Genomic DNA, 12,117 nt, shown 5'->3' on the forward strand with positions numbered 1-12,117 from the left:
TCTTCCCTTCTACCACCTCTTGAAAGGTACCTGCAGTTTACTACCTCCAGTATTGCGTTCGGCCTCGGAATGTTTTAATCTGATTTGGGATTACACAGGGACAAATGAAAAAAAATAATGCCTTTGTTGCTCTTGTGGTTGTTGTTTTTTTTTAATTTTTTATGGAGGGGGGGGAGATCGGGGGAGGAGGGAAATTAGGTTTTGTCCCCCTTTCTTTTTTTTCTTTTAGAGTTTTATGAAAACCGTTCCTAGGCTCTGCGGAGACCATGCGTGTGGTGCAAGATTTCACAGCGCTGTAAAAAAACAAACAAACAAAAAAAAAAAAATGCTCCGACCCAGTGGGATCTCAGTGTGTGGGATGAGGGATGGGGTGGGGAGGCTCTTACTTTACAATGGGCTCCTGGGCAGCTTCCAGGTGAGACTACAGGGAGCTCTTATTGTGACACCTGGCTAGGGAGCAGCTACATAAAATTCCTGCTTTATTTAAGGGTTGGGGTGAAAGCCGGCACGGGAAGTTAATTCGAGTTTTCCTAACCCGGAGGGAGCAGATCTGCCTCTCAGCACAGGGTTTGTGAGTAAGCCGCTCATTTGTTTTCATTCCAGCTCATTAGCTTCGAAGAGAGTTTGCATGTCCTCTTTGCAGGTTGCAGAATCTACCGTCTGCCGGGGTATAGAGGGGGCAGAGATTTTACTGCTTCATTTGTCTGATCGCCGTGATAAAACGATTTGAGGAAAAGCTGATGGTTGTGTAAAGGAGAAATCGTATGGCTCTTACCCTAGGACAGTGTAGGGTGGGTGCTGGTACATTTAACCTTTATTTATTTTCTGTTAACATGTGCACTGTGTTATGATTATTTTTGTAAAGATCGAGAGCTTTTTCCTTCCTCCATATCTGCACAAAATTGCCGCTGTTGGGAAATACGTTTTGGGGGGTTTTTTTCGATTTGTGAAATAGTTGCATTTCTTACTGGCTTTATTGTTATAATTGACTTCACATTTCCAGGTAGCGTCCATTAAACGGGAACAACTTGTTCAGAAAGGGTCTTTGTTAAGCGCTGAGCTTCCTGACGGTTCCCTTTCCTGGCTTGCGGTGACATTTGTGACTTGGGCCAGGGTCCCCTGTAGGCGAGCACCGCCCCTCGATCCAAATATCGAGCAGAGAGAGAGAATAAGAGCTTGCGGGGGTTCCGTACGGAATCCTTCCTGTCCCTGATGGTTATTAAATCCCGCGGGGGAATGCCCGGCTGCCTGTCGCTTCCTGCAGTGCATGGTGGTGACTGATATTCGGGTCTGCTCTAAGATATTCTGTTTCTTTTCTTTTTAAGATGTGTGTGGAAGCTCGGGTTCGAAGGCCTTCGTTTGCATGTGACGAGGAGGAGGTATGAGTTTTCCAAATGGGAGTGACGGCTTCTCAGGCAAAGAAGAGGCCGTGATGAGCAAAGAAACCAGGAATTTCTCGACTTATTGCACCCCAAAAGCCGGGGGGGAAAAAAGCAGCTTCCGAGACACTGAGTCACTGCAGATATTTACAGCACCTTCAGGAATCTTGATTTGATTCACTCCTTCCGCCTTGGGGATTTCTTTTTTCTTTTTTGTATGGCTGTTTGTCTTTACAGAATCTGTGCTGGGGATGGATATGAATCCCTTCTCCATATAGTCCAGGGAGCACTAAAGCGTCTCTGACTGAAGCGTCTCTCTCTCCCCCCCCCCACCCGAGTTTGGAGACTCGGTGACAGGTGCGCTGGAACTTTTTACAGATGTAAAAGCCACCTTTTTTTTCTATGCACATTATCAATTAATGGTTTCCCCCCAGGCTAATCTCTGGTGGGACTGTACAAGCGCCTGCCCACTTCTCCAGACTGCGAGCTAAAGGATCAGCTTCAAAGAGAAATCGAGTGGGGGGGGGAGTGGGGATGACCGCGGAAAGGCAGCCGTCGCCTGCCAGAGCCCCCCCGGCCGGGGCCGGCCTTCAGCGGGCCCCCAGCTTCGCCATGCCGGTGGTCAAGGTGGAGAAGGAGGCCGAGGCCTGCGGCCCCGCCGGGCCCCCCCAGCCGGAAGAGCCCGCCCGGGGCAGCCGGAGGCGGAAGAGGGCGCCGCAGAGGGGCAAGCCGCCCTACAGCTACATCGCCCTCATCGCCATGGCCATCGCCCACGCGCCCGAGCGCCGGCTCACGCTGGGCGCCATCTACAAGTTCATCACGGAGCGCTTCCCCTTCTACCGCGACAACCCCAAGAAGTGGCAGAACTCCATCCGCCACAACCTGACGCTGAACGACTGCTTCGTCAAGATCCCCCGCGAGCCGGGCCGCCCGGGCAAGGGCAACTACTGGGCCCTGGACCCGCACGCCGAGGACATGTTCGACAGCGGCAGCTTCCTGCGCCGGAGGAAGCGCTTCAAGCGCTGCGACCTCAGCACCTACCCGGCCTACCTGCACCCCCCGCACCCGCACGAGCTCTTCCCCCCCGGGCCGGCGGCCAGGCCCCTGTACCCCGCTTACGGCCAGCAGCTCGCCCCCTACCCGGCCCCCGCGGGCTTCGGCGTCGTCGGCAGCCTGCTGGAGCCCCCCAGCCCCGAGCTGGGCTCCTGCACCTTCGCCGGGGGCGGCTACCAGGGGCAGGGCTGCGGGGGCGCCGGGCTGCCCCGGGCGGCCTACGCGCACTGCCCGCTGCCCGGGAACCCGGGCGCCGGCCAGATCTTCGGGGCCCCCGCTCGCCTGGCCTCGCCGCCCCTGCTAGCCGGCGAGGGCGTGGACTTCTACGGCCGGATGTCCCCGGGCCCCTACCCCTCCCCGCTCGGCGGCTACAGTGGCAGCGGGCAGCTGGGCGGCGGCAGCGGCGCCTCCTACCTCCGGCAGGCCGCCTACGCGGGCACCATGGAGAGGTTCGTGCCGGCCATGTGAGAGGGCTGCAGTGACAAGTACAAGTGTCAGCGATGGCAAGACTGGAAAAGAGGCCTTGTGAACCTCGAAAGTTGCCAACAGCTCCAGAGATAGGATTTTCATTATTTAGCTCATTGGGGGGGAGACATCACAGCGGAACCATGGACGCACTTTTATACTCGCTTTCCCAAAACATGGGGGGAAGAACTCACAGCAAGCCCCCAGTTTCCCTTACAGCGAGTGGAACTATTCCCATGTGTGTAAAAGCGGAATGTAATATTGTGTCTTCCTTTTCCCATGCCCAGTGGAATTAAGAAAATGTTAAGAAGATTCTGTATGCACTAGTAGTCTGTCACCACAGATTTCTTTTTTTTTTGGTTTTCGGTGCAGGGTGAGTTATAAACAAAGTGTGACAAAAGAAACTTTGGATTATTCAAATGAAATTGCATTGGCTTTGTACAGGACGCTGCACCCTGCGGACAGCTTTATTTTTTATACCGTTTTTAAACGCTTGGCTTGCAAATTATAACTGCAATAAAAGAGGCGCTGTTAAAGCAGTCCGTGTTTTAGCTTTATTGAGTAAAACGGAACTTGGAGGGTTTAAAAAGTAAAAGGTGGTATAGATTTATAAAAACTACACACAGGATGTGTAGCAACATTCAGCCCAGGAGACTTTCAATTAAATATATGTGCCGAAAGGGATGGGTTCTTGTTCTCGTTAATTCTGTTAAAATATAATTAAGGTAATTAGAGTCTTATAATCAGATTATATACCATACTAAGTTCTCCTCTTGATTCACGAAGGTTATGTTGAAAATGGAATAAATGGGTTTTATGCTACTATCTTACATCTTTTGCACTACAGTAACTAAAAGTTGAAATATTTCAATCTAAGTAACGAAGAAACTCACCAAGTAATGACATGTTTTTATTGAACTAGCTTAAAAAATATTACCGAGAGAATTCGAATAGGTGTCTTAGGTCGATTCCAGGTCAAGTGTGAACCTAAACCTGAGCAGTAAACTATCACAAGTATAATTTATTTAAAAAAAAAAAATAACAGTCTCAATATTCTTATACATTTGTGTCTATTTGCAGCTCCGTGATATGAATATAAAGGAAGATTGTAATGATTTTTCAAATTAGAAGTTCATAAGCTTAATAACAATGTAAAAATGCATGAAAAGAAAGGTGAATGAATAAAAGAAAATACATTTTTTTTGACTAAGTGAATATATTTCTTAATCAGCTTTCTGAACGTACACTCTCTTCATCAGGTCAAAACAAAATGAGCACTTAACATATACAGGCTGTGTAGTTCCGGGAAAGATAGTCAAGACATGCATGAAGTTAACCTAATAAAATGGTACTGGCTTACATTTTTTGTATATTGGCCTTTTACTTCCGCACACAAGTGGATTTATACTGCAACCACGCTAAATAAAATACTCCTGACAGCGATCACCTTAATGGCAGACATACATGTATAAAACACACCAGTCTTTGGCCATGTAAAAGGTGAAAACTGTTCGTTATGTCTTACCTTACATGAAAAAGCAAGTGGCATTTAAACACAGTGTCAATTACATTTGGTTTCCAAATTATTTACTTTATCATTCCAAAGACAATTTAGAGGTGAAATAAACAGTCTAAGGTATTACAATTAATTGTCAAAGTAAATAAATATTAATGCACAAGTTATATATAGAAGCACAAAAATGAAATTTAAAAGAGAGAAAAATAGGACATAAACACCAGAAACATTGAAAGGTTGCCAGCAGCTTGCTCACCTGGCTCTTTATTTTTTTCAGTAGGGGCAATCTTTCAAGGTGAATCTTGACCCATTGCAGGAAATATTTTTTAAATCTGTTTTAGGACTAACTATGAAGCAAGTAACTAGGATACAATATTAATCTATTGAATTTCCGTTTATAAACGTTTTAATCTGTTTTGTTGACTATGAGTACCTGATTGGACTGCTGACAACCACAACGCAAATAATCTCTCTCTCCAACACCCCCCCCCCCCCCCCCCCACACACACACACACACACACTTCCTACAAAAGCTATACTTCGTTGTTGCTAAGGGCATCAGGCAACCAAAGTCAATCATAAAACAGAAAGAAAAATTAAAACTAAATAAATTAATGTTGCATCCAAGACACCTGCTACACAATCAGCTACTAGACAGAGAAAATGGTCTTTTTGGTTAACACTACTAACCTTTAAGTATGCATAAAAAATACTCTTTTAGTACGGACAATGAAGAAATATAAATAAAAAAATGCAAGCATGGAAAGAAAGGTGAATGAACAAAAGAAAATAAGGTGATATCTTTTTATTGGACTAACTGAATATATATATATATATACACACGCTCTCTCACACACACAGCCCTCCAGCTGTACAGCACTGTTGTAGTCACTGAAGGATAGAAGGAATTACAGCCTGCATTGCTGCTTCTTTTTTTTTTTTTGTCTAGTTTTTAAACAGCAGTCTTAGTAATACTTTCACAGTCTTATTTGACAGGTAAAAGAAACAAAGGACCTTATTTACGTTTTGAGTAAAAAGCACAATTCACTTCATCCGCCCCCAAGATAAAAGCTAGACTGTTTGAACAATTTTGCAGTTGCCCTTCTTTGGCCCAAATATTGAATTTCCTGCAAGTTTGGGGAAAAGAAAAGAAATCCAGAAAAAAAAATCCTGCCAGCAAAAATGTCACCTAAAGTCACTGCGGAACTTTTACCATAAAGAACAAGAATAGAGTAAAAGTCCCGCAGTATCTTTACACAAGTTTTGCTTGTGTGATTTTTCTCTTTCAGCTGTGACAGGACACTTAGTCCTGGAAGGCTGGATCAAGAGACGCACTCTTTCAAGATATACAAATCAGCACTTACATTTCAACTTATAGTTACATTTGCATTGGGTTAACTTAAAATATTTTGCGACTAGGTTTTCTAGAGGTATATTGCTTTTGTCCAATCAGTGAAAAATTCCCAGCTTTTCAAAATTGTGTAGAAAACTTATTTGCAGTTTTTTTTAAAAAGTTTGATATTATGTGCCCCAAATTTAAATTTGGCCCCAAATCATTCAGATTCCCTCCCCTCTCTTTTATTGCTGTTATTTTATTTCGTTTCAGATGAGAAAACATTACTTCAAGTTTTTAAATGTTTCAATCTAGCCGTTCCCAGCGTTATGAATACTCTGCTGATTCTTATAAAAACACCATGAAGGCACTAAGCTGATTCAATACAAACAGCTGATGAACAGTCTTGAGGAAAGAGATGTTCAAAGCAATGTTAAATCACATATCGTTTAGCCTCTCAAAGTGTGAGAAAGAATAACATATATCAAAACAACAAAAGGAGACCTTGGAATGAGACCCAAAGAGGAGCTGAGGTAATAGATGAAAGAAACACTGATATTGTGAAAAACTAACCAGTAGTGCTTGGGCCTGCAGAAGTGAAGGGAATCCTCTACTGATCCATTGTACACACTCTGCAAGCGGTATTTGTGAATCATGGAGCAAAGCCCACAAAAATAAAGACGAAAATGAAACACAAGAAAGCCCCTGCCACACACTAGGACAAAGATTTCGTTATCTTTTTCTCATTTGTACTACTTAAATATTTACCATGACAGAATTTTCTCATCTATTCCAATTTTGTTTTCTGTTGACCTTTGTGCTCTCAAATAAGGACTTTTAAAAATAAAATATGGGGACTGAGAGCCTGTGTATCCCTGATCACTGTAAACACTGTTCCAACTCTAAGTTTTCAGATGTGTTTTATCTATCTATATTTATTCTTCATAAAACAAGCTTGCTGTCTTATCTTGATTGTCCCTGAACTGCACTGTGCTGAGGGACAGATCTTACTGTAAATAAATTTGATTGTTTCTGTTGAAAACCAGAGGTATTTATAATTAATTTTTCCTCAAAGCCATTTATAGAAATCCAAACATGTCCCTTTATTTTACAAGAAATATCTCTGCTTAGAATTGCTAAGAAGACTTCAAATATATAACAACATTTTTTGCTTTTCTTCTGGGTTTCACCAGCCTATTGTAGGTAATTCAGAAACCTGAGGCTACACTATTCTAGTTTTTCTTAAACTATTATTAAAACATTTTTGAGCTACATAGAATCATTTTCCCTTTACTAGTTTAGTTTACTTATTTGATTAACCATAATTCTAATAAAATATCAAAATGGTTACATAAATAATGCAATAAATAAATAATACAATATGTAAAGAACATCCAGTGACAAAGAGCAAACATCAACAGGACTTTTAATATAAAAGAAAACTAATTTTGAATCCTCAAGTGAAACAAAATCTCTTTAAATGGCAATATTGCTCAACACAGCACATGATTACTACTAAATAGACTTTTCTTAATTACTGATTGATATTTAAGAAAACCACTGTAACAATCTTATCCCTACCCAGAAATTTTTTGTCATTTTTTATTTACTTACAGCTCTTTTTGTGTTTTTGCTTTTAATAATATCAGATGATGACAAAATCCACACAAGACTGAGTCCCAACAAAATTTATCTTTTATTATTTTTAACTGATTTATTTATTATTTACATGCCTGCACTCTTAAAAGACCCCATGGCTGTACAAATAGCTTTATAGCTAGAAAATATTCAGCCAGCAATACTTTTATTCTCATGCTTTAAAACATACCAGGGCTATTCACCTCTGTCTTGCTGAGATTTACACCTGTTCAATAGTTTCGGTACGCCTCTGAGTTTTCCAAAACAGATAGTTTTATTTATTTATGGGAGCACTGAGAGGAGAGAATCGCCTTGCTGGTGGCTGGAAAGAATGAGTAAGTACTGCTTGGATACATTTTTAAAACTTAAAAGTATTGGGGAGAGTCCAACAGGATAAAGATCCTGCATGAGACTAAATGCACAATTGAATCTTTATGGGTAGAAATCCCTTGTGTGTCGGGGAAGACTATAGTGATAAAAGTATACTACCGTCCACCTAGCCAAGATGGTGAGACGGACAGTGAAATGCTAAGAGAAATTAGGGAAGCTAACCAAAGTGGTAGTGCAGTAATAATGGGAGATTTCAATTACACCAATATTGACTGGGTAAGTGAATCATCAGGCATGCTAGAGAGATAAAGTTCCTGGATGGAATAAAAGACAGTTTTATGAAGCAATTGGTTCAGGAACTGAGAGAGGGAGCAATTTTAGATCTAATTTTCAGTGGAGCACAGGATTTGGTGAGAGAGGTAACGGTGGTGGGGCAGCTTGGCAATAGTGATCATAACATGATCAAATTTGAATTTGTAAATTCACAGCTCTAGCACTAAACTTTCAAAAGGGAAACTTTGATAAAATGAGAAAAATAGAAAAGAACTGACAGGAGCAGCTACAACGGTAAAAAGTGTGCAACAGGCATGGACAATTTAAAAAAATACCATCCTAGAAGCACAGACCAGACGTATTCCATGCATTAAAAAAGGTGGAAGGAAGGCAAAACAAATACTGGCATGGCTAAAAAGTGAGGTGAAAGAGGCTATTTTAACCAAAAGATCTTCATTCAAAAATTGGAAGAAGGATCCATCAGAAGAAAGTAGGATAAAGCGTAAGCACTGGCAAGTTAAATGTAAGACATTGATAAGACAGGCTAAGAGAAAATCTGAAAAGAAATTGGCCATAGAAGCAAAAACTCACAGTAAAACCCTTTTAAAATATGTCCAAAGCAGAAAGCCTGCAAGGGAGTAGGTTGGACTGTTGGATGATCAAGGGGTTAAAGAGGCACTTAGAGAAGATAAAACCATCATGGAAAGATTACATTATTTCTTTGCTTCAGTGTTTACTGAAGAGGATATTGGAGAGAGAGCCATTTCAGAGAAGGTTTTCATGGGTGATGATTCAGATCAACTGAACCAAATCACAATGAACCCGGAAGAAATGGTAGGCCTGATTGACAAACTGAAGAGTAGTAAATCACCTGGACCAGATGGTATACACCCCAGAGTTCTCAAAGAACTAAAAAATGAAATTTCAGACCTATTACTAAAAATGTGTAACCTATCATTAAAATTATCTGATGTACCTGAAGACTGGAAGATGGCCAATGTAACTCTTATATTTAAAATGGGATCCAAGGGTGATCTGGGAAACTATAGACCAGTGAGCCTAAATTAGGTGCCGGGAAAAATCCTGGAAACTGTTAAAGAATAAAATCACAAAACATTTAGATAGATATGGCTTGATGGGACACAGCCAGCATGGATTTACCCAGGGGAAGTCTTGCCTCACAAATCTCCTACATTTTTTGAAGGGGTGAATAAATATATGGACAAAGGTGAATCAGTAGATGTGGTGTTATTTGGATTTTCAGAAGGTGTTCAACAAAATCCCTCATGAGAGCCTTGTAAGTAAACTAAAAAGTCAGAGGGTAGGAGGTGATGTCCTTTTGTGGATTGCAAGTTGGTTAAAAGAAAGGAAACAGAGAGCAGGATTAAATGGTCGGTTTTCACAGTGGAAAAAAGGCAAACAGTGGAGTGCCTCAGGGATCTGTACTTGGACTGGTGCTTTTTAATATTTTTAAATGATCTGGAAAGGGGTATGAGTGAGGTGATCAAATTTGCAGAATACACAAAATTTAGCATAATAGTTAAATCTCAAGCGGATTGTGATGAATTGCAGGAAGGCCTTGCAAGACTGGAAGATTGGGCTTCCAAATGGCAGATGAAATTTAATGTGAACAAATGCAAAGTGATACACATAGGGAAAAATAACCCTTGCTGTAGTTACACAATATGTTAGGTTCTATCTTAGGAGTCACCACCCAGGAAAGAGATCCAGGCATCATAGTGGATAATAAATTGAAATCGTTGGCCTAGTATGCTGTGGCGATCAAAAAAGCAAACAGAATGTTAGTAATTTGTTAAGAAGGGAATGGAAAATAAAATGGAGGATGTCATAATGCCTCTGTATCACTCCATGGTGAGATCGCACCTTGAATACTGTTTGCAGTTCTGGTCCCCGCAGCTCAGAAAGGATATAGCTGCACTAGCGAAAGGGTAGAGAAGGGCGACCAAAATGATAAAGGGCATGGAACGGCTGCCCCATGAGGAAAGGCTAAAGAAGTTAGGGCTGTTCAGCCTGGAGAAGAGACAACTGAGGGGGGATATGATAGAAGTCTACAAAAATCATGAAAGGACTTGAACAAGTTAATGTAAATTGTTTATTTACTCTCTCAGATAATAGAAGGACCAGGGGGCAGTCCATAAAATTTGTTTTAAAACAAATCAAAGAAAATTCTTTTTCACTCAACGCATAATTAAGCTCTGGAATTCATTGCCAGATGATGTGGTTACATCAGTTAGTTTAACTGGGTTTAAAAAAGGTTTGGATAAGCTCCTAGAGGATATATCCATAAACTGCTATGACAGTAATTAATTAGCAATAGTAGCTTGTGAACTACCTAATGTTGGGTACTTGCCAGGTACTTGTGACTTGGATTGGCCACTGCTGAAACAGGATACTGGGCTTAATGGACCCTTGGTCTGACCAAGTATGGCATATCTTATGTTCTTATTTATTCAAAAGTATTTATATCCCACACCCTACACAGTACAGTAAAAACACATATAAACCATTTAGCGATACAAGATATAAATATAATAAAACATACGCATAGCCTGTATCATATATCAAAATAACAGGAGTACATTGATATCAATATATAAAGGGGGGAGAGGAACCAAGGAGGAGGCAAAAAGGAAGCAAGGAAGTGAGGCTATCCTAGCTCCATGCTGAATGCTGTGTTAAAGAGGTGGGTTTTCAGCATCCTTTTACATTCTTGAGTGTCTGCCATTGAATCGCACTCTAGCATTCTGACCAAGAAGGGAGTTTGGCTCTGGCATAGAAGATGAAGCATTAGAGCATGTCAGTGCTCTTGGTAGCCTAAGGATGGTAACTGATACAGAGCTTTCTTCCAGTGCTGAGTACTGTTCAGTCCAATGTGAGCTTTACATCCTTCACAGCAATGACTCGGATGTCCTCTTTTCTTTCTGGTATGCTGTGACCACTACTGCTACTACTAGTTATCTCTACAGTACCATAAATAGAGGAGATGATGGCAGAAAAAGACCAAATTGGCCCATCCAGTCTGTCCAGTTATAGGTCTTCCAATTTGGATAGATGAATATATAAATTCCCATACTCAATGCAATACCATTTCCCCACCCTGCATGAATTTCCCACTCCTTTCCTACCACTGTTCTCCATATCAGGCCCCAGCATGCCCAGAATTCGTTAAAGTACTGGCCTCCACCACCTCCACTGGTGGGCTATTGAAGGTCTTGCCATCTTCCTCTATGATTCACCCAAGACCAGTGCTCAGTTCAACACCCAGGTATCCTTCCAAGTCTTGTTACCAAGTTTTCTAACAATCAACACAGCTTCTAAAACTAGTGAATCCATTGTCCAAAGCATCCAGCCTTCCCATGCTCATTGAAATGTGGGTTTTAACCAACCATGGTCACTACATACAGGTGTCCCTTCTGTCTCTTATTGCAAAGTTTTCCAATAAACAACTCAGCTACTAAAACTAGTGAAGCTATTGTGGAAAATATCATATGCATTGTCCAAATACTTATGCTGCACTGTACAGTCCCTGCTCCATGGAGTTTATAATCTAGTCAAGACAGACAATGTTTGGGAAGAACAAGAGTTAAGATCTAAAACAAAAGTAAGTTTATAGATCCCTTATCTAAAAGGGTCATGATGTAAGAAGTTAAGCTTCTACCTACTACTAGCTCTATATTATAAAAATACTAGGTGCTGCTCTGGATGAGCATTGCATTGTTTTTGTGAATGCACGCATGTAATGATGTCAATCGAGGCTGGGAAAGGCTGCAGCCAGCAAGGAAGGATCGTTGACTTCAGCACTGTGGGGATGTCAATTGCAGCAGCACCAGCAGCAGAAAGGTTGATGGGGTTTCCCAGGCTCTGCCTCCAACCCAAGAAAACAAAAAGAAATGGAAGTGCCAGCAATGAAAGGGCTGGTGGGGTTCCAAGGCCCCACCAGATGAAAGCAGCATTAGCCCAAGAAAAAAAATAAACTAAGGTACCAGCAGAAGAAAGGCTGGTGGGGTTTCCCAGGCTCCACCAACAGCAGGACGTCAGAGTCTGAGGTGGAAAAGGAGTAAGAGTGGTGGGGAAGAGAGTACTAGAGAAGGGGGAAAGTGAGGGGGCGA

At 41.8% G+C, this 12,117-nt stretch overlaps 1 protein-coding gene across 2 annotated transcripts; it reads left to right on the top strand.

The window, feature by feature from the left end:
• The first annotated feature begins 482 nt into the window (after positions 1 to 482).
• Positions 483 to 4,106, top strand: FOXE1 (forkhead box E1). Of its 2 annotated transcripts, none has more exons than XM_029603740.1 (2): positions 483 to 575; positions 1,326 to 4,106. In XM_029603740.1, the coding sequence occupies exon 2, from the start codon at positions 1,914 to 1,916 to the stop codon at positions 2,898 to 2,900; it is 987 nt and encodes a 328-aa protein (XP_029459600.1). In that variant the 5' UTR covers positions 483 to 575; positions 1,326 to 1,913; the 3' UTR covers positions 2,901 to 4,106. The 2 variants fall into 2 exon arrangements, with proteins under 2 accessions (XP_029459600.1, XP_029459589.1); XM_029603729.1 differs by having other exon boundaries at positions 483 to 571.
• Positions 4,107 to 12,117: the final 8,011 nt, after the last annotated feature.

This window comes from Rhinatrema bivittatum, chromosome 1 (genome assembly GCF_901001135.1).
Source record: "Rhinatrema bivittatum chromosome 1, aRhiBiv1.1, whole genome shotgun sequence".
Classification (NCBI taxonomy): Eukaryota; Metazoa; Chordata; class Amphibia; order Gymnophiona; family Rhinatrematidae; genus Rhinatrema; species Rhinatrema bivittatum.

Excerpts from the sequence above, each read along its gene's own strand:
- FOXE1 (XM_029603740.1), top strand. The coding sequence starts at position 1,914 with ATGACCGCGGAAAGGCAGCCGTCGCCTGCCAGAGCCCCCCCGGCCGGG.